General features: G+C 43.8%; 2 protein-coding genes across 5 annotated transcripts in view; one reads left to right on the forward strand and one right to left on the reverse strand.

Moving 5' to 3' along the window:
* Window positions 1-2,388, reverse strand: part of LOC308044903 (uncharacterized protein F13E9.13, mitochondrial-like) — a 36,494-nt gene extending 34,106 nt beyond the window's left edge. For 3 of the 4 annotated variants that reach the window (XR_013922689.1, XM_080351862.1, XM_080351861.1), the window contains exons 1-3: window positions 2,362-2,388; window positions 2,143-2,218; window positions 946-1,028 (exon numbers count right to left, since the gene is read on the reverse strand). Coding sequence is in view for 2 of the 4 variants with exons in the window: in XM_080351862.1 (XP_080207988.1) it covers window positions 946-1,028; window positions 2,143-2,215 (156 nt within the window). In the remaining 2 variants the exon portion in view is untranslated. Of the gene's footprint in view, window positions 1-945; window positions 1,029-1,904; window positions 2,043-2,142; window positions 2,219-2,361 lie in introns of those variants that run through there. The other variant, XM_080351863.1, reaches the window with a different exon arrangement.
* CCNE1 (cyclin E1) lies at window positions 2,214-14,042 on the forward strand (the record flags this gene model as incomplete). The annotated part of the gene is made up of 11 exons (XM_080352029.1): window positions 2,214-2,829; window positions 3,009-3,265; window positions 3,516-3,584; window positions 9,855-9,997; window positions 10,078-10,213; window positions 11,023-11,169; window positions 11,603-11,698; window positions 12,069-12,203; window positions 12,293-12,404; window positions 12,490-12,647; window positions 13,515-14,042. The coding sequence occupies 11 exons, from the start codon at window positions 2,214-2,216 to the stop codon at window positions 13,635-13,637; spliced, it is 1,992 nt and encodes a 663-aa protein (XP_080208155.1). The 3' UTR covers window positions 13,638-14,042.
* Between the last annotated feature and the right edge of the window lie 6,319 nt (window positions 14,043-20,361).

A 20,361-nucleotide genomic window follows, 5' to 3' on the forward strand; every position in this document is an offset into this window, starting at 1 on the left:
CAACCGGCTTGATATTAAAGTTTTGCAGAAAACAACAGCTCAGAACAGTGGCAACTTGTTCATTTAAGACATTTTCAAACCTCAGACACTAGGACACCACCTTACCATGCCAGAGAAGTACATAATACTGTAAGCGGGTCAAAGAAAAAGCACATCAACACCTGAAGACAAGGTGCAATGAAATGTTTAAAACATATCTGACCTTTCAAAAGGACATACACTCTGTTAAAATCTACTGACCTATGAAGATTACTACACTACTTTAGGTTGAACAGCAATTCAGTACCTGCCTCCTCTTACCTCTGGCTGAGACTGACCTTTTGGGCATTGTATTCTAGATGCACGAAGCAGGCGTGCTTGCTGCCAGGGGGCTCAGAGAAAAGGGTTGAAGAGCATAAAAAGGGCCAAAGTTGGTTTTTTTTTTTAGTCCCTGAATAATCTGTGCTGCTTTGTTACAAACACAAGTGTGGGACAATTCTGCGGCCTACAAGTGACTGAGGTCCATACGCGGTGCCTCAGCTGTGTGCATGGCATTCCGCTGTGACTTCATGAAACCAGAGCACTGCACAGAGCTAAAAATATACAGCTGGATACCTAGAATGCCAGCAACCATCTGTGCTGCAGTCAACTTCCCTTTTCTTTTTTCTTACCCTTAAATTGACTTAATTATTAGAAATTGATGGTGATCCAACTTAGGCAACTTGAACTGCACAATTTGACGCTACACTTTTTCCTTTCTTTTGGGTGCATGTGATGCGTATTTTAGGTCTTATAATCTAGAAAGCCTAGTTATTACGCTGAAATAAAAGATGAGGAGTTAAACATCTTCCTAAACAGTGTGTTTTAAGATGCTTTTGATGACTTATAGACTCAATTTAAAATATTTGCTATACAGAAGTAGCTTCATGTAAATGCTGCCATAGAAAGAAGGAAACCAAAACTTACAACTCCAGCATCCCTGTAAGCTTCTGCCTCTTGACAAGCTTGGTCGATGATCTGGGTCAATGGAAGAGAACTCCTTGGTGTCCCTGCAAGAATAACACTGCTTACCCCAGGACACACACAAACCAAAACTGCATACAGTAACAGCTTTCAGGCAGGACAGCTATAGGGATTGGCACACTGAAATAGGGAGAAACAGGGTAAACTTACAAGGAGATACAGCAGCCTTTTAGTGTCATGCCATTTTGGCATCTCGTTCCTTAGCTGAACTTTACAGACCTGTTGTAACCATTCAGCTCGTAAATCTAATTCACAAACTTAAGGAATATCTGCTACAATCTCTTATTGCACCAAGTCTGCTTGTTATTCTTGTACATATTATAGCGTGTCCTGCATTACTGATGCTCCACACAATACAACCTACAGCAAGACCAACCTCTAGGTCTGCAGAATACTTATGCTAAACACCAGTCAATTTAAAATTAGCTAAAGCTATCTTAAACCCTAACCTTCAAGATTAATTGTATCTGGTCTTAAGTATAAGTACTTCACAGCAGAAATTAGCACACATGGGTTTTGGTGGAGTTCAAGGAGTTTCCCTTAAGATCAGCTCCAAAGTCTTTCCTGACACTTGGGCTCCTAAAGCCAAGAGTCTGAAATGGGGACTGTGAAGAGCCTCTGACAACTGTGTTTGATGATTTGATTTAACAGCGTGGGGAAAGCTGCCCATTGTGCCTGGAGGCTGCTTCTGGGGCACCATGAGCTCTGGACACCAACCTATCACCGGGAAGGTCACCTGCTGTAATCAGCTCTGCTACCCTGAGCCACGGGAAGGGCGGACGAGTAGGTCAGGGTGGAACAGACCCTGCCTGTGGTCTGAGCTTCCCACTGCCCCTCAGGGCCTGTGAGAGCTCTGTCCGACACCCACCCTGTCCCAGTGCCTATTCGTGTATTTTCCTCACCTGAGACACAGCAGTGAAGAGCTCACTAAGACAGAGCCCTTGCTTCCTCAGCCCAGCTCCCAACACGAAGCGTGTCCTGCCTCTTGTGCCCGTAGGGAGAGGAGACGCCCGAACCTGCGGCGCTCCGTGCAGGGCGGGGGAGGGGCAGGGCATGGGCTGCCGTGAAGCGGCCTTTGCTCCGCAGCCGGGCTCCCGGTGCCGACCCGGGGGCTGCCCGTGCTTGGCGGGCGCCGCTTACCTGGCAGCGCTCCCACGTGCACCACCCCGACCACCGCCGCCTTCAGCCGCCCGAAGAGCGCGGGCAGCCGCATGTCCTGCGGGAGAGAGGAGGAGAGGGAGGGGACCACGGCCGGTCAGCGGGGCGGGCAGGCCCCGGACAGCCATGGCGGCGGCCCGTTCGCGTTCCCTCTGGCGGGCAAGGCGGGGCAGGGCGGCCCGGCCTCTCCTGTCCGCTCACCTCAGCTCACCCTGCCGGGATCCACCTGCGGCGGCCGCGCGCGCCACTGCCGCTTCCGCGTCTGCTCCGCGGGCCCCGCCCCCAGCCCCGCCCCGGCCCCGCCCGCCGGCCCCGGCGCGGGATCCCGCGCCCCGCGGCGCCCCGCGCGGCTTCCCTGGGCCCGCCGCGCCCCGCCGCGCGCCCCGCCGCGCCCCCCGCAGACCCCGCCCCGGCCGCGCGCCGGCCTCCGGCGCTGCGCGCGGGGCCACGTGTGCGGGCGGGCGGGGAGGCGGCCTCGCGCCGCCCGTTTAAATGTCCCGCGCGGCGCGGGCCGCGCTGTGCGCAGGGACGGGAGCGGCCGCGGTGTGAGGCAGGAGGCGCCCAGCGGAGCCCGCCCGCCCGCGCTCCCGCCCTGCCCCCGCGCCTCGCCGCCGCCAGACGGGCACCCAGCGCCTTCGCCCGGGAAGGTCCGGGCCTGCCGGCGCGGCGGTGAGTGAGCGAGTGTGCGGGCACGGGGCGGCGGGCGCCCCTGCCGCCTCCTGGGGTGTCTGGCTGCGGGGCGAGGGGAGCCGGCGGGGCCGGCCTGGGGCTGCGGCCGCCCTTTCCGCGCTGTGCGCCCGCGCCTCTGCGGCCCTTTGTGGGGGCTGGGGCCCGGGCCTGCTCGGCAGCTCCCCGCACGGCGCTCCGCTCGCCCCGACCCGGCCCAGGCGGGCACCATGCGCCGGGAGAGGTGAGTCTGCCGGCCGCGCTGTGCGCGGGGCCCTGTAGGCCGAGGTCTGTCACACACCCCTGGGGGGGCTTCCGCGGCTCCTTCAGCCTCTTCTCTCTTGGCAGCGACTGCGCGGAGGAGAAGGCTCCCGCCAAGGGGGATGGGTGTGCGGAGGGCGCCATGCGAGCCCGCAAGAGGAAAGCCGATGTGGCCACGGTGAGTGCGGGCCCGGCCAGGCGGCCCAGCCTGGTGCTCGCAGGCCAGCGCCTGCCCCGCCGCTGGGCTTGGCCTCCGGGCCCTCGTCTCCTTTTGTTGGGTGGCTGGGGCCCATGTGCTGTTCTGGGTGTTGAGTGGGCCCTGGGCTGCTGCGGGCCTGTGATCCTGACGGGCTGAGCGGGTGTCACAGCGACCAATGGTCGCTTGTCCCATGCTTTGTACCCCTGAAATTATGTGTTGCTGTTTGTAGTTCTTACAGGATCCGGATGAAGAGATTGCCCAAATGGAGATGACTAGAAAAAAGCAGTATGAAAAACAGGTAACTCATTTGGCTTTAGATCATACTCTTGTAATCATACTTAATCCACTTGTTATTTTGCAGTACCTTATTATTACAAACACGGTGCAACACAGATACCTCCAGCTATATAGCAGTGGGCAAGGTGGACTATCAACCCTGACTGCTGAAGTGTTCAAAACACTTCAGTTTACACATGTTGCTTTGGAGCCTGTGCAAGAGATGAGGCCTGAGCTGGTCTAAAACGTTATGTTAATGCTTTAGCATATTCAGCCGTCCTAGGATTGCAAGGGTGAACTTTACAAAAGCTTTAATGTGCATTTAGGCCTGCATGGAGGGACTCTGCATTGAATTCTCTAGAGGGTTGCAAGCGTATAGTCATGAGCTTACGTGCTCTACCTTGCAAGCTGAAGTATGAGACACTTAAACATCCAAACAGAATTGTCTCTTGAGGTGATTCTCTTTGCAGTCATGTTTCTGCTTGTGTGTCACCTGGGAGAGAGGAAAGATCCCTCTTCTACTGTCAGCTCTAGTCCCATTGACAAAGGTCGTTATCAGAAACAGAAAGTAAGAGGATCCTGATTACAACTTTGAAGTTTATACCAGATGCTAATGGGGACATAAAATAAGCTTCATTTATCTGCAGAACAAAAGGATAAGTCACTTACCTGTCAAAATCAGACCTGCGGTGAAGGTTAGTAGTGACCATTGCCAGTTTTGTCAGCAGGACATTTAGAATGATCTGAGTGGCAAAGTCAAAACTAGCCCTGGTAGTGTCCTCTAGTTCCCTTAGTGCCCCTTCTATATTCTTCAAAACAGCGATGCTATTGATATCTCTATTGGATGCTATATCATGGTGTGGTAATAAAAGTACAATGCTTTTGTACAGAGCAATGCCCATGCTAAACAGAGTCGCCTGGTTTTTGAAATAGGTTTATTCTCATCCTTTTATTTCTGCACGCACATGCTTGGGCAGTCGCTGTCACTGGGACTTCAGCCTCTTAATGCACATGCAGGGTGATATTTAAGCTGCAAAAGTCACAACTGGGGAGTACAGACCGTGCTCATTTTGTACGCAAGGCTGTGCATAATGTGGCACATCTAACCAGAAGTGGCAGCTGGAAGTTCTAAGACTAAAGTGCTACCATAACAGATGGGCATCATTGTTTGGAATGGCCTCTGCTTGTTGCAACTGTGTATACCAGTTATCAGTCAACATATTAAGCAGGGCTCAAATGGTGAGCATTTAATGAGGGGATCTCTCCTTCCCTTCTGTCTTTCTTTTGTGCAGTATATTAAACTAATTTCTCACTTCTGACAAGGAAGAGCTGCCTGTCCTTCACCACAGCTCTCTTCCTTTACCAAAAGAGTCGTTCTGTTTGAGCTGAGCAAGGGCTTCTTGCGTGTGTTTATTGCATAATAGTAAGGTGTTGTTAAAAAACCCTCAATGGGCACTCAATTGTACCTTCTTCCAGAAAGACAGTGGAAAGAAACTTGAAATATATTTTGCATACATTGACCTTCAACTTTGAAAATAGATAAAGTCTTCCAATTTTGTGTTCTTCTTTGTGTTCCTGGTCTGGTGGCCCTTCAATGTTACTTCAGGAATGATAGGTAAATTAAAATTTAAATAATTTAGGGAGTAGACATCCAAAATATTTACTTGGGAGTTTGTCAAGTTAAGCTTAGCATACTGTTGGGATTTGGCTCTTTGATTCTGTAAACCATAAATAAAATAGGTACCTGTGTATCCATTGCTACATAGAGAAGGTTTTTTGTTGTGACAAAGTAGCCAGATTGTTACAGATCTGTTTAAAAAAGCTAACATTTGGCTGCACAGCAGCAGCTCTTCAGTCTATGGTGTGACACAAGCTATTCTCTGATATAAATTGCCATGGGCCACTAATGAGAATATGTTTACGATTCCAGCAGCAGTATAGCAGGCTTGTATGATAGCCAGTGCGGTAGTTATTCTGTTGAGGCACAACAATTCTAAAATGCAAGTAGCTATAAATCCACTGCAGTCTATACCACATGACTTCTACATTAAATAAATTGTTTACTGACGCTAGTTTATACACAAGGCAAAATATCGTAGTCACATCCCACTTTACGGCATCTTCATAGTCAATTCATTAGTTTGCTTCTGCTGAACATAAGGCCTGAGTTCTTAATTAGGATGCCGTTACCCTTTATGTGATGAAAGGGTGGCTATATCATCAGGTTTGTGACAGCAGAATATTGCATAAATTCTGTGTTTGAATTTAGAGAACTGGCACTACTGTAATTCTGCTAGCAATTCTCATATTAATTCTGGCCGCTTTCTGTGGACGGATACACTTCCAAGGCGCCGTGTAAAACAAAATTCATCTAACTAGATTAGAGTCTTCTATGCAATTGTGACACAAATACATGGCCACCTCCATCTAGAGTGGAGAATTGAAAGTTCACTTCTTTAGATGAAACTAATTAATATTTTGGATGAAAAGAAGATGGAGTAAATTATCAGGAAATGGTTCTGATCAGTTTCTCACTAGACATTTTTCCAGAATCTGGACTTACTGTTGTCAAAATTTTCCACTTAACTGGTTTGAAAATATCCTCAAAAAAGTTTCTTTAGTCTAGGTTATTTTTGGAGGATCCAGGTTGAAAGCTTGACTTGGCCTTTATCTGGGGGAGGACAATATTCAGTCTCTTTAGAAAATTAAAAGTAGTAGAAGCTCCTATGCTATTTGGAAAGAGTTGGATCAACTTAATAATGTGAATTGTTCTCTCTCATATATTAATTCTGGAATCTCTTTCTGATGGCAAAACCCACTAAGCTTCAAACTAATGCATCCTGTCAGTGAAAAATGGCTGGAATTATAGTCTTACTATTTCTGACTGGCAAACCAAGGCTGGAGTTTATTAGTTGATACCAATATTTCTCTTCTACAAGGTGCTGCTTTTTAGGGTGTGACAAACAGTCCTGTCCCCTTCCTGTTCCTGTGTCTTTGATTTCAATGCTGAAAATCCTCTGACCTTGCTGTTTGAATGCAGTTCTGGGTCACCCTCTTCCTCTGCTTTCCTGCTGCCCTCCTTGCCCTCAGTCTGTGGAAGTTTGTTCTGGCGGCTCCCAGCTCACGTGGAGACGCATGAGTGTCTCAGCAGCTTGTGGTTTAGTGGTAGCTGCTTCACCAAAGGCTCTGCCTGGCCTGTCACCAGTAGCCCCAATGGTTGCTACCTGCTCCGTTTTGTCTGGCTTGTATGCCTGAAGGATTTCCAAAAGATCTGTTTAGATGAGCGTTAGAGATATTGGTGAATGATAACATGCTGCTGAAAATGGAGGTGTGGGAATGTTTGAACTTTAAAAATAACGCACCTCTGAAATCCTGGGTTTTCGTTCTTTGGAGCTGTGTGGGCTTGTCTGCTCTGATGGACTTCTTTGGTCACCTCCCTTCTGCCCTTCTTGGTGCTCCTCCTCCTGTTTTCAGTTCAGTTTCTCCAATCTTTATCTTGTTCTCAGGTCTGAGATACAGATCTGTATCTCTGGTCAGTTGTTCCTGTATCTGGAATGTTACTGCAGTTATCACCAAGCTTTCTTGCTAGGCTCCATATAGATTTGAAGAGTCAGTTTTCCCCACTGATTTTTTGGCTTGCATGGTGCTTCAGCTTCTGTTTGCCTCAGAAGTAAACCCAGGGCTGTAGGATTTCCTTCATTAGGCTGCACAGATTCTCTATAACATCTCCTGCTTTTTGTCAGCTCTGCTTTATGGTTGGCTCTGTCCAAGCCCAAAGGAAGTTCTTCATGGTTTCTTCACACCTTCCCCACCTTAAACTGTTTCTTTTTCAGTGGTTGCTCCTGTTTCCTTACAGTTAGAGTGTGATGTTGTGCAGTTTCTTGATACTATTACTTAGTTTTGGTTGAATGTCTTGCTGAATCTGCTTTAAAGACTTGAGTCTGATTAATATGCTCATTCCCTCAACCAAAATATGTGGTCTTCCCTCACCTACACTTACTCAGACTCCTGTCTCCCTTCCAAATAGCTTCTTTCTTTTGAGGGCCCTGCGCATTTGTTTCCTTCTCGTCTGAAGCTCAGCTAGATTCTTTTGCTCTTGCTTGCATCTTTTCCTCAGTCATCTTGGTGAGTGACATTATCTAGTCAAAAACTTTTTTGCTTCTTCTCAAAACACCCAAGAGGCTCTCGACCCTTGATTTTTATTTCCTTATAAAAGATCAGGGGTGGTGAAATCTCTTAGATCAATTGTCGTTGCTGCTGTGTAGTATGTGAGGTACCTGCCTTGGTTGAGAGCTCTGTGGAGCAGCTCCCTTGTCCTTCAGAAGCTGGTGGTGTAGTAAGCACCTTTAAATATATGTTATATAATTTACTGCTTTTCTGTTGGTTTGGCGATTAACTGATAAGACAGCACTTCTCTGAAGGCTGCTGGCAGCTGGGCTTGCCGTGCAGTTTGGAGGACAAAGTGTAACTAAAGTCTAGTTTTGAGGGAGGACAAAAATTAACTTAAAACAACGCTGATGTGATACTTTTCAGACTTTCAGTTTGTCAGGAGTCTGTAATTTTTAAGATAAAAATGCTATTCCTTCTTTTTGCATTCCCCCACTCAGATTAAATCGTGGCATGGCTGGGTATGTAGCTATGCTAGGTTTCAATGTAGAGCTCGAAGAAGAAAAACTGCCCATCTGTGTGTCAGTAACTCAAAGCACAAAGCAGTCCTAGCTGTGGGTGAACTACGAAACGTGGTTTCTGTTTCATCAAGTTGGTGGTTTCTGTTTCTGAAGCCAGTGCTAGGAGGTAGCCATTTTGGTGGAAAGTGATGTCATTTATAGCAAGGACAGGGCAAAAATCAGGTGTGAAGCTTCCTGGCAAGAGGCAAAGTTTCATGTAAAGCATTTAATTGCTAGCACTTGATGATTCTTCAGATTTTCTTTCCCCCCCTCTTAAGAACCATTAGGGAGTTCTTGTCCCTTTAGTGGTGCAGAACAGATCAGTTTGCAGCAAAATGGCAGACTTCACTGTTAAGCAGAAATGGCAGATTTTAATTTGCTTAGGCATGATGACATGGGACCGGTTCTGTATTCTACTAGAAAACAAAAAAAGTAGTATTTTCCTGGGGAGCTGTGTGGAGTGTACACCAAGATGTTGTTTAACAGAGTTAGGCAGGAGAAAAGTAAACTTAAGTTCTGGTCCAAACAAAAGTGAAAGGATATGATGGGTGAAGTGTTGGATGTCTGATGTTTGCATACCTTGGCAAAATTCTTTATATGAAATGGTCAACTCGATACTTTAGTGGACATTGCTTAATATGTACTTGCTTTATTCTGAAAACAATTGGATCATAACTGCATTGTTTTTTAATCTTAGCTCTGATAGATGAAAGAGTAAGAAAAAAATTCTGTGGACTACTGTTTTGCTCTGTTCATTGTTAAGCTTGCTTTGCATGGAACCATGACTTCAGGTGTTGCATCTACATATTCCTTACCAGAAATCCTAACCTTGTATTTGAGTTTTGAAGTTGCTTCTGCTTACTCTTTACCTGAAGGCACACATATTTTGCTAAAAACAAAGTGCAACGTGACAGTAGGAGACTCTGACTTGGATATTCTTCCATGAAACAGTTGTGGTCCTTCAAAAGGAGAACAGGGTAGCAACATCCCTCTGCCCAGCACTGGTGAGGCCACACCTGGAGTACTGTGTCCCATTCTGGGTTCCCCAGTACAAGAGAGACTAGAACATACTGGAAAGAGTCCTGCAGAAGTCCAGTAAAATGATGAAGGGACCAGAGCATTTCTCCTGTAAGAAAAGGCTGAGAGAACTGGGACTGTTTAGCCTGGAGAAGAGTTAGGGAGATCGTATCAATTGTATATAACTACCTGAAATAAAGGATATAAAGAAGATAGAGCCAGGCTTTTTTTCAGTGGTGCCCAGTGATGGGACAAGAGGAGATGGACACAAACTGAAGCACAGGAGGTTCCCTCTGAAACTGAGGAAACACTTTTTTTAGTGTGAGGGTGACCAAGCACTGGCACATGTTGCCCAGTGAGGTTGTGGAGCCTCCATCTCTAGAGATACTCAAAAGCCATGTGTCCATGCTCCTGGGCGACTGGTGCTAGGTAGCCCTGCTTTAGCAGAGGGGCTGAACAAAATGACCTACAGAGGTCCCTTTCTGTCTCTAAGTCTGTGATTCTGTAGTTTTTTTGTCATCATTTCTTCCTAATGACATGTATTTTATTTACAGCTAAAATGATTATTTGAAAAGACATATTGCAAAATCTTGTGTTTCATTTAACAGCCATCCTGGAATAATATTCACAAAAATGCCCATATGCTGCTTCCTACTCCAGATAAAGATGATGATCCAGTTGGTGTTGATTACTCTCCCTTTATACATCTAAGTGTTGTTCAAACTAGAGCTTCACCATTACCAGTTCTAGGGTAAGTGAGCTGTTTTTCTGCTGCTTGTCTGCCTGACTTTTGTCTTATGATTCAAGACTAAACATAGTGTTCTGTCTTAGCTGGGCAAACAGAGATGACGTATGGAAAAACATGATGAAAAAAGAAGAGACATATGTGAGGGATAAACTTTATATGCAAAGGCACCCTCTCCTGCAACCTAAGATGAGAACAATCCTTCTAGACTGGCTAATGGAGGTAAGCTTTCCCCTGCTTGTGAGTATTTCAAGTGTGCTTTTCTTGGTGTATTAATAACTTAATGTATTTATTACAGTTATCTTTGGATAACCCATTAGCACCAGACACTTGTCCTCGTCTTAAAGTTTGTCAAGAATGGCATCAAACTTAAAAAAAATATATATATAATGGCTGAGGTGATGATGTGCAAACTGACAATGTAATCTGTTATTCATTTAGATTGTGAGTGGATAATAAATTTATTCTTAAAGCTCCATGAGGTAAGATTTTAAGGTCACACTGCAGAAAAAAGCTGCACAAATGATTATGAAAGTCACTGTAAGAAGGAAGGTGTGGTGGTGTAGAGATCAGATGTTTCTCACAACCCGTCTAGCCATTATTGGCATGCAGAATGTGCTACAGTTCTTCTCTCTGTATGCGAGTCTTTTTTGCTGTTTGGATGACTTGGTGACATGGTCTCTGTTCTTAATTCTAAAGTATTTGTGAGAGTTTTCTCTTTTGAGGTGTTGTAATGGTGCATCTTCACAGAAATGAGGAACTGATGTTCTGGCATTGTTAGAATGTGTGCTTGCGTTTCCTAAATGGCTTTGCACTCTTTTTTTGGTAGATACTGTCGTGGCTGTCACCTTGTGTCAGAGGAAGCTGTTCAACTCGTACTCTTAGTTAACGTGTTACTTCACAATAGCAGTGAAGCAAAAAGCCAATATGAATTTTATGTCTAGCTCTTTTTTTTGGTAATACATCTGTAGCTTCTATTTTTGACTCTATAACACTGTTCTTGACCTTTATAATCTCTAATGTCTCTCCAGGTTTGTGAAGTCTACAAGCTTCATAGAGAAACTTTTTATTTAGCACAAGATTTCTTTGATCGGTTCATGGCAACACAACAGAATGTTGTAAAAACACTATTGCAGCTTATTGGTATCTCTTCTTTATTCATAGCAGCAAAGCTTGAGGTAAGTATCTCCAGCTTTACTTGAACATAAAAATGTGAATGGACAGACAGCACACTTATTGTACACTAGATTAATTTTAAGTTATTACTGTTTGTCTTTTAAGAGGGCTATTATTCTTCAATCTGTTCTTCACTGGCAAGGGATAAAAGGCCTTTTCTTTAGGATGTATAAAAAAATCTTGATGTCAATTATGATGCCATCTTAGTGGTGCTATAGTAAGACATAAAGTGTGTTGTACTGATCCTTCAGAAGTGAAAGGTGAAGGCTGTGAGCAGGAAATTTGAACAAGAAATCTGGATATTAAAGGCAGAGGAGAATACCATGAGTTAGGGTGGGGCGGTTGGTTCTTTTTTATTTTGTTTTTTATTTTATAGCACATGAAACTAGTTACAACCTATTCCACAAATTAAATACTTGATCTCCTGTCTTTCAGGAAATTTATCCACCGAAGCTGCACCAGTTTGCCTACGTTACAGATGGAGCTTGTACAGGAGATGAAATCCTCAGTATGGAATTGATCATTATGAAGGTAATATTTCAAAGTGGAATTAGTTCTACTTAAGTTTTTAAAAATGCATAGCATGATCAGACTAAAAGCAGAGAGCCTCAGTTAATCTTATGTTCTGCTAAGAGGCACAATTTCTCTTTCTAATAAGAAAACAGTGTTCTCTAGGTAACAAGTGATTTAAAGCACCCACCAGTGTGTGTGTGTTAACAAAATGAATTTTTCCCCCACCCTATCAGCAGGAAGAGGTACAGGAGAGGATTAGATTTGTGTGTTTCAAAGATGTCCTGACCAACTGGAGTTGCAGTTTCTGGTCTGGAGTAAATATAGTTTAATGGTTTAAGTTAGGAACTCTTTACTAATACTGAAGTCTTGTGCATGTCTACTCTTTCAGGCTCTTAATTGGAACTTAAATCCACTGACAGTTGTATCATGGCTAAACATTTACATGCAAGTTGCATATTTAAATGAGCTTTATGAGGTATTGCTGCCACAATATCCACAGCAAATATTTGTACAAATAGCAGAGGTAAGGCTGAATTCTTTCTTCAAATGCTATTTTACCTGGGAGAAAAAGTGTTCTTGTGATAAACTTACTAAATATCTGTTGTTTTGTAGCTCTTGGATCTCTGTGTGCTGGATATTGGCTGCTTGGAGTATACATATGGAGTACTTGCAGCTTCTGCTTTGTATCACTTCTCCTCATCTGAGTTGATACAGAAGGTTTCAGGTATTGGCATTTATAAACTAAGTCTAATGTGTTTAGAAATGTTGAGTCTTCATTCAGGCAGATAAGCATATGTCTTGTCATCCAGGTTATGAATGGTGGGAGATAGAGGAGTGTGTAAAATGGATGGTTCCGTTTGCGATGGCTATAAGGGAAGTAGGAAGCTCCAAACTTAAACACTTTAGAGGTATAGCTCCTGAAGACTTGCACAATATACAGACGCACGTAAACTGCTTGGATTTGCTGGTATGTATGTGGGTAATTATGACTAAAATCTGTCTGTAAAATCCCGTAAATCTTGTTTCTTCTTTGGTTGGAACATACAGTAAACTTAAGTGAAACATTATCAGATTGAGATGGTATTCAGGTGATACAAGGCATAATGTTGTACTCTGGTTCCAGAATTCTTGGGACAGAGACTTGTCTTGGGACTGGCTTGGTCAGGAGTTTAAAAAGGTGATTGTGATTTAAGCCTCTTACCTCAAATGGCAAACAATTGCTCTAGAAATTGGAAGCACACTTCTACTCTTTGGGATACTTCAAATACCATATGTTAGACCTTTATAGGAAATACAGGTGATGCAACCTTGTCTGATGAAAAAGAGGAAATACAGACTGATCTTGTGGGACTGTTACATGACAGTGGTGGTTGACAAAAAGTTGAGCAACAGTGGTTTTTAGGATAAGAAACTTGAGGAGGATCAAAATGTTGTCCAGCAAATTGGAGTTCATGTAAGCTGTGGTGTGTGGGGTTTTTTGTTTTGTTTAATTAATTTGTTTTAATTTATTTAATTTTGTTTTGTTTAATTAATTAATTAATTGCAGAAGAGGTTAAAGCTCTTCTTGTTCAGTTGCTTCTGAATTTTGCTTTCTTGAAAGTACAAGTACCATAATGCTGATCATCAGATTCCAAAAGTTAATACTGTAATACTGATCTCTTGGGGTTCATATTCACTATTGTGTAACATGTGATTTATCAGTTACTGTTAGGGGTCCTAGATGAAAAGATACATTTCCAGATTAGCAATCTATCAAGTTATAGAGCACTCAATTATATTGATGTGTTGCATAGATTTACCAAAGTGTAAATATTCTTTTTTCTTGTGCTTTCAGGACAAAGCTCAAGCAAAACAAGCCATATTGGCTGAGCAAAATAGGACTTCACCTTTCCCCACTGGTGTCCTTACACCACCACAGAGCAGTAAGAAACAGTGTTCTGGACCCAAGCCAATATGACTTTAGAAACTGTTGACAGACAGTTTTGCTGAAGTGCCTGTTCTGCTGGTTCTAACTCCTGCTCCATTATGGAAATGCTGCCAGTGAAGTTCATAAGCTTTTATGGAATCTGAAAAGGAAATCTTTTTTTTTGTGACAGAAGAATTTTTCTATTTGAAATATTTTATTGAACATTAAAATATTTTAAATAAATGGATCGAGTACACCAGCCACTTAAAAGAACACCGAAGAGTGCTCCAAATGCTGCTATGGAGGGTGATGCTTGATGTGACCAACTGTTCAGAAAAAGGGCTTGAAGTTTAGATTAGTTACTGTGCCTGCTTGTCCTTTGGATAATCTGCAGTCATACTGTCCCCTGTTGACAAATGTGCAAAAAGTGCTGTGAAAGACATTTCAAAGCCTCTTTTTTCAAATGGTTGGCTTACAACTTGATGCCTTTTCAAAAACTCTTTACTGTAAATGCTGCTATGTCTCTGTGTATCCATTTTTAATAAAAATGCTGTCTAAGACAGCCGGTTTTATGTATATTCCTATTTTTCTTTTAATTATGATCAGCTAAGGTTTTTCAGACTATGACCACTAGTAGTGTGGGAGTTGGGGATGAATAATGTAGTAACTGTTGTTTTATTTATTTACCACTACTGGCTTATCAATTAAAACTTCCTTTTTGGATACTAAGATAAAGTTGTCATGTTGGGCTACTTGGATTTCCCTTAACCACATGCAGGTGGCTGGGGAGGGGATAAGAAACATGACAAGTATCTGGGAAATCCTTCCACAACTCACTGCCTGATGATCAGTGTATTGTGAAATTCTTGAATCAAATTGTCTGGATTGTTACGCTGAATGGCATGAAGTGATCAGTGGGAAAAGCTTACCTTTGCTTGAAACTAATAATTTAAACTTTAGGAGTTTGGCATGTCTTTGACAAGTAATTGTCCTCTGTGCAAAACTCAGTTCTGGAATGGTGTGTGCCTTTTTACAGGAAGAGTCGTCCTTGACCTTTGGGGAGTCTGAGAAGTCATAGTAAGATGCTTTATGGGAAGTCATGGTTCTGGAGAAAAGAGGAATAGAAAAATAAATGTAAAAACTGTTGCTTTGTTTCATCATGTTCACTTTGAAAGACTGTTCAACAACACTGAAAACTTTTGTGAGACGATCAGGATTCATCATGTTCTCCTGTAGATAACTTATATGCTACAACACTTATATTTCAGGAAGCTCCTACTCTGCTGTTGGTTAATTTTTCTAAACATTAGTTCCCATCAAAGCTGCTTTTTAAGTTATTCTCCTTTTTACTCTTCCCTGCCCCAGTATTCTGATAAATGTTAAAGCTTTAATGTAATAAAAATGCCTATGGTAACTAATGGTAAGCAAATTTTTTGGTGCTGCTGGCTTTTATTTTCTATTTGCAAATGAATGGTTTTAAGTTCCGTGCTAACAAAACAAGGGTAAATGTTAGCTGAACAAGCTTGGTGCCAGTTCAGAGAGGTTTTAATTTCTCAGAAAACTGGAATGTTATATTTGCTTATTATTGAAGAAGTTTGTAACGCTGAAGGAATTGCTAAGACACACTTTGATTATTTGTTCTTAAGTTTAGAACACCAAATAGGGGGTGGGAGGTCGGACAATAACCCTCTAGGCTTAATTCTGAAATCACCAGCCAAGCTTTGGTACTAGTCCTTTAGCACTTCTCAGTGCTTAGTATGTGTTACATCTCTTTCTAAACAAAATGTTTGAAATAATAAAATTGTAATTAGCCTTTTATAAAGAAAATGTAACCCCCATTACATTTGTTCAAGAAATGATCTGTAATAGCATTAATCTGATGAACTCTTAACTTTCAGTTTAAGCTAAATATGTGGTTTTGGTTGATACCTAGGAGTGAATGCAGATGTTCTCTGCATTGTCTGGGCTGTGTGGGAAACCTGTATCTGAGAGATACGTGTCTATGAATGAAACTTCAGATAACCGGACTCCTTCGAAATTGGATCTCTGCTTCAGATGGTAATCCTGCTAATTTTATAACATTTTCCCCATCTCCTGAAAGGTCAGACGGCTTTATTTCCCTGGGAAGCAGCCTGGTCAGAGCGTGGAGATCACAACTGCCCAGGTAGGAACGCAACCACGTGCCAGAGATGCGGTCCTTGCCAGCAGCGGTGGCTTATCTTAAAAGCTATTTTCTTTTTCATCTTTATGCTTTAAGAATATTTGCTTCTGGTTGTCCTGCAACACATCTGGACACTTGTGCCTGAGTATGCTGTCTTTCTAGGATAGCTTGCAAAAATTATGCACTGATTGCCACAGGCTGAAAACCATCTTAAGGAGGAATAATGCAGCTAATTTTAAGGAAGATAGTTGCCTCCATTGGAGGAACAAACCAAGCAAACAATAAAAAACAAAACCCTGGACCAACCTGGAGGCAAATTTATGGCAGCCGGAGAGAAGCAAGTGGGCAGTTCTGCTTGGCTAGGAAAGAGAAAAAGGTTTAGTGTGTGTTTTTGTGCCACCAAGATGAGCTAACATCAAATAATGTGTCCCTACCTGCTATGTCTGACTTGAAGCCACATTACCCTGTGCAGTGGGGAGAGGGCTCTGGGGAGGATGGCCCTGGGGCAACATCTGAGGCTGCTGCTCCTGGTGCAGGAGTGCGAGGACTCGAGGGCCCAAGGAACCCTAAGAAAGTAATTTAGCTGTGTGTTGCTGCACACTCAGCTGGAAACTGTCTCTCCCTTTAATAGCTACAGACCAGCATAAAGCATGCTGCAAAGTAAATTGAATTCTGCAGTAACCCAGGTGGCATGTGATTATCTTCCTCCTCCTGAAAGGTTTGTCATAACTATGTATCAAAACCTCACCTTGGCCTGAAAGCTGGGGACACTGGAGAAACTTTGAACAAGAGAAATGAATCAATTGTTAATTTTGTATTGCTGCTGTTACAAAATTGAAAGTTGGTGGTACCTGTGACTGTACTGAAGGAAATAGCCCCCAAATGAGCAAGCTGAGGCTGGGGTTGGGAAGGAGGAGTGCTGGTGAGCAGAAAGGGTGAAGATACAAAACTGCATCATGAGTCTGCCAGATGCTAAGCTATTGAAAATGAAAATGCTGTAGTTACCTAACAAGAGTTCACAGAAATAGTTCTACGTAGCTTGTCTTCCATGAAGTGGTAGGATGTGGCTATCAGTTTCTAGGTGTCACATCAGCATCTCTTGGTTCTCAGGAATTACAACAGGAGGGCTTTTATTACATCCCTGCTTGTGTGAGGTGGAGTTAAGCAGCTGGTGCGAGTTCAGCAGAGTGCTTGCACAGGTACTCAGCCAGGCATCCCATGGGAGCTGCAGGCTCTTCAAGCTCTCTTGACGTGGCTCAAATTTCTCTCAATTCCTGGTTGCTGTTTCCTTCATGCGCAGCGTGGCTGGCTTGTCTCATAGCAGCAGCCTGAATTCACGGCGGCTGGCTCAAATGCTATTCAAGTAGGCTGTGAAATCAGACCATGGTACAAGTGGACAAGGCTTATTGTAGCATTGCCTCTTGGCAGGGAGGCATCAAGGCACCTGAACTTTAGCTTTGGAATTGCTAAAGGCTACAACTGGCTTTCCTCTGGGTTTTGATGGGACTAACACCCAGTCTGGGCACTGCAAGGTTAGTAAAAGCCTGTTAGGAAATTGTCAGGGGGGCACTATGCAGTGCAGCAGGAGAACTGGTTGTGCACAGGTTGACACTGGATGGACCTGCCTTACCCTGTTTATTGGTATAAATCCTCTCCTGTTTGGGGAATGTGCTGCTTCTAGGTGTTTAACAAAATGTATTTAAAGCATCAAGTTACTCATACCCGCATCTTCCAAATGTTCCTGCTCCACAACCGTCTACCCCATAAAAGGGAGATGCACACACTGTGAAATAATACAGGTTAACTCTGACTTTGTCTAGTCTTGAATTTGTTGGGGGTTAAGCACAGCTCCTCCTTGCTGGCAAGGCTGAGGTCACCTTGACCTGGGCTCTCATAGACTCTTTGGAGAGATCTCCTGCTTGGACTTGACATGTAAATCGGTGGTTCAGCTCCATGCATGATGCCCATGGTAGGAATCAGCAAGGCGAAATCAAAAGATCAAATGTTTGGGTTTTTTACAGATTGTATACAGTAAAATTCCATTAAATGGAAATGATGGTGGGATTAATCATGAGCTGAACTATTTTCCTGACAGAGAAAAGCAACAAGCCTAAATATTTTCTGGAAAATTATACAGCTAAAGGCTACACCACAGACGTGATTTCCTGGTACTAAAAGCATATATTGGTATGTTATATTTTCTTCCATTGGAGGTAGATTCTTTTATTTTCAATAGGGTCAAGGGTCCAAAGTAGCTTGTGTACAGGTGTGAGCTTTCAGAAGGAAATGCGAAATCCACGAAAGCCAAGATGGTGAGACGGCTGCTGGTTGGCATGAGCAGGCAGCACACACTGCTGCACTCTGGAGCTAGGATTGTTGCTTTTTTATCTTAAATACGGATGGAAGAGGCCTCACATAGAACTAAAAATAAGTGGCTTGGCTGGAAATAAAGCATTCACTGCAAAGTGTGTAAAAACGTGTAAAGCTGTGTAGAAAAGGCTTTGGTTTCTGCTCCTCCCTGCCCCCCCCATGTAAAAGGAGAAGCAGGGACAGCTGTGATTTGCCAGGTTATCGTGTTCAGACTCCAGTTACATTAACTTACCCATTGCGTGCCCTGCGTGTAACTGGGATGAATGGTTTGAGTGTTCTTGGATTGAAGCCCAGAGTAACAGCATCAGACAGAAAAGAGTAATACGGTGCTTTATTTTATAATTCTGAGTAAAGTATTTGGATTTTTTTTTACTTCAAGGGGAGTACTCTATCAAGATACTAACCTCTGCAGCTGAGCACCTCAGCCCAGTTTTTCTATATGTTAAGAATTATTGAACATAAGAAGAGTTGAAAGATAATAGGTATGGATTTTTTTCACCCCAATATTCATCTTCTAAGTACTTTCCAGATGTCAATACAATATTTGGACTGTACAGCTCACAGTGGTTTGGTGGTTACACTTTGGTTTAAGGTTGGTCTGAGAATAAAAGAGTTGCTTTCTCACCTCAGCCAAATCTGCAAAATGTTGCTTTCATAAAGCTGATGTTTCTGGGCTCACAGGAGACATCCGCTCTTACCTATGCCAGAATGATGATGATGTTATTTGGGCACAGCAGAATGCAAGTGAAAAACTTATTTCATCTTGGTTTGGGAAGTCTGGTTGTCAGCCACGGGCTTGTGAAAGCCAAGAAAAATGTTTTAATTTAGGCCAAAATCTTGCAGAATGAAGAATGTGCTGAGGAAAGGTTAGCCGATCCTGTGCAGTTTTATTAGTATTCTGGGATTCAGTCAGGAGATTAATAATTGCCACAGACAGTGTCTCTTCATATTAAAGTGTCTTCACATGAGTAGTTTGGGTGAGTGCAAAAGGACTGCAAGGCACAAGCAAGCTGTCTTGTCTCGCCCCAACTGATAATGAGTCAACACTTTAATATAAAGAAGAGACAGTTGGTAACAGTCATTAACATAACAAAGTGCCCTATAGATCACTCCAAATTCATCTGACTGCTTTTAAGCAAATGTTTTCCCCTGAGAAGTGGCAACAGAACAATTTGTTGAATGTTTTGCTGCCTGGGCCACCCTGTTCTGCTGGGAGTGGAAGAGATGCTCCTGTGGGTTGGCTGGTCCTGAAACCTCCTAATAGAGGATGCTATTTTTTTTGCAGTGACAGCGTGCTGATTTTTTTCTTTTTTAGCCTTATTTCCTATCAAAATTGGACTCATGGGGGTTTTCTTGTGTGTTGTTTTGTTTCTCCCCTTCCCTGTTTGTTGGCTTCCTCCATTGGACAGCTTCAAGAAGATCTGACTTCTGCTAATATAAGGAAGAAGAAACAGGAGTCAGACAGGCTGCTGGTCCTCCATGTGAAGAAGAGACACAAGCTCAGTGACTGTGCTCTCTGCTTGGCCAGACCCCTGGACAAGTGACAGCTGGGGCTTCTGTGCTGGCAGGGTGAAAGGTGGGAAGCAAGAGGGAAGAGGGGAGGAAGGGATGAGGGAGTGTATCACTGACAGCTGTGATGTACATCTGGCATTGAAGAGTGCTCAGTAGAGGCTACGAGTAGGTTCAAGGAGGGAGGAAATGCCATGCACAAGAGCAGGTCTGTTAGTCTGGTGCTTATGGAGAAGTTTGATTGACTTCTTTACGTACTATCATGCTGGGACAACACAAGAAACGCATTGGCTGAATGTACCAAGAAGCTATTGTGCATCTGCCCAGAAGAAGCTGGTTTTGTCCTTGTTGTAACTTGCATATGGTCTGGAGCCATGGTCAGACTACAGGTTTCTCCTGCAGTTTCTGAGATCTGCCTGCCTGTGGCAACAGGGTTGGTGTGTGCTGGCAGTTCAGCAGGTTTAGATCCTCCTGCTTCCAGGTGGACTTTGCCCCCTAGCAGCCTGCAGAGACTCCCTTCCTGGGACTGACGGAATGGAAAGGTTCGACTCGAGAAGGTAAATCGTGGGAGCTGAGAACACGTTGCTGGCTGGCAGATGAGTGGTACCAAGGGTGGAGATACCAGAGCAACATGGGGGAAGTAGTTTTGAGAGGCTTGACTTCACTGCTGATACTTGCATGCATGCCTTAGAGTGCCTGCAGATGGGTCACCACCACGAGGGCAGCTGCAGGCAC

This window comes from Nesoenas mayeri (genome assembly GCF_963082525.1).
Source record: "Nesoenas mayeri genome assembly, chromosome: 12".
Classification (NCBI taxonomy): Eukaryota; Metazoa; Chordata; class Aves; order Columbiformes; family Columbidae; genus Nesoenas; species Nesoenas mayeri.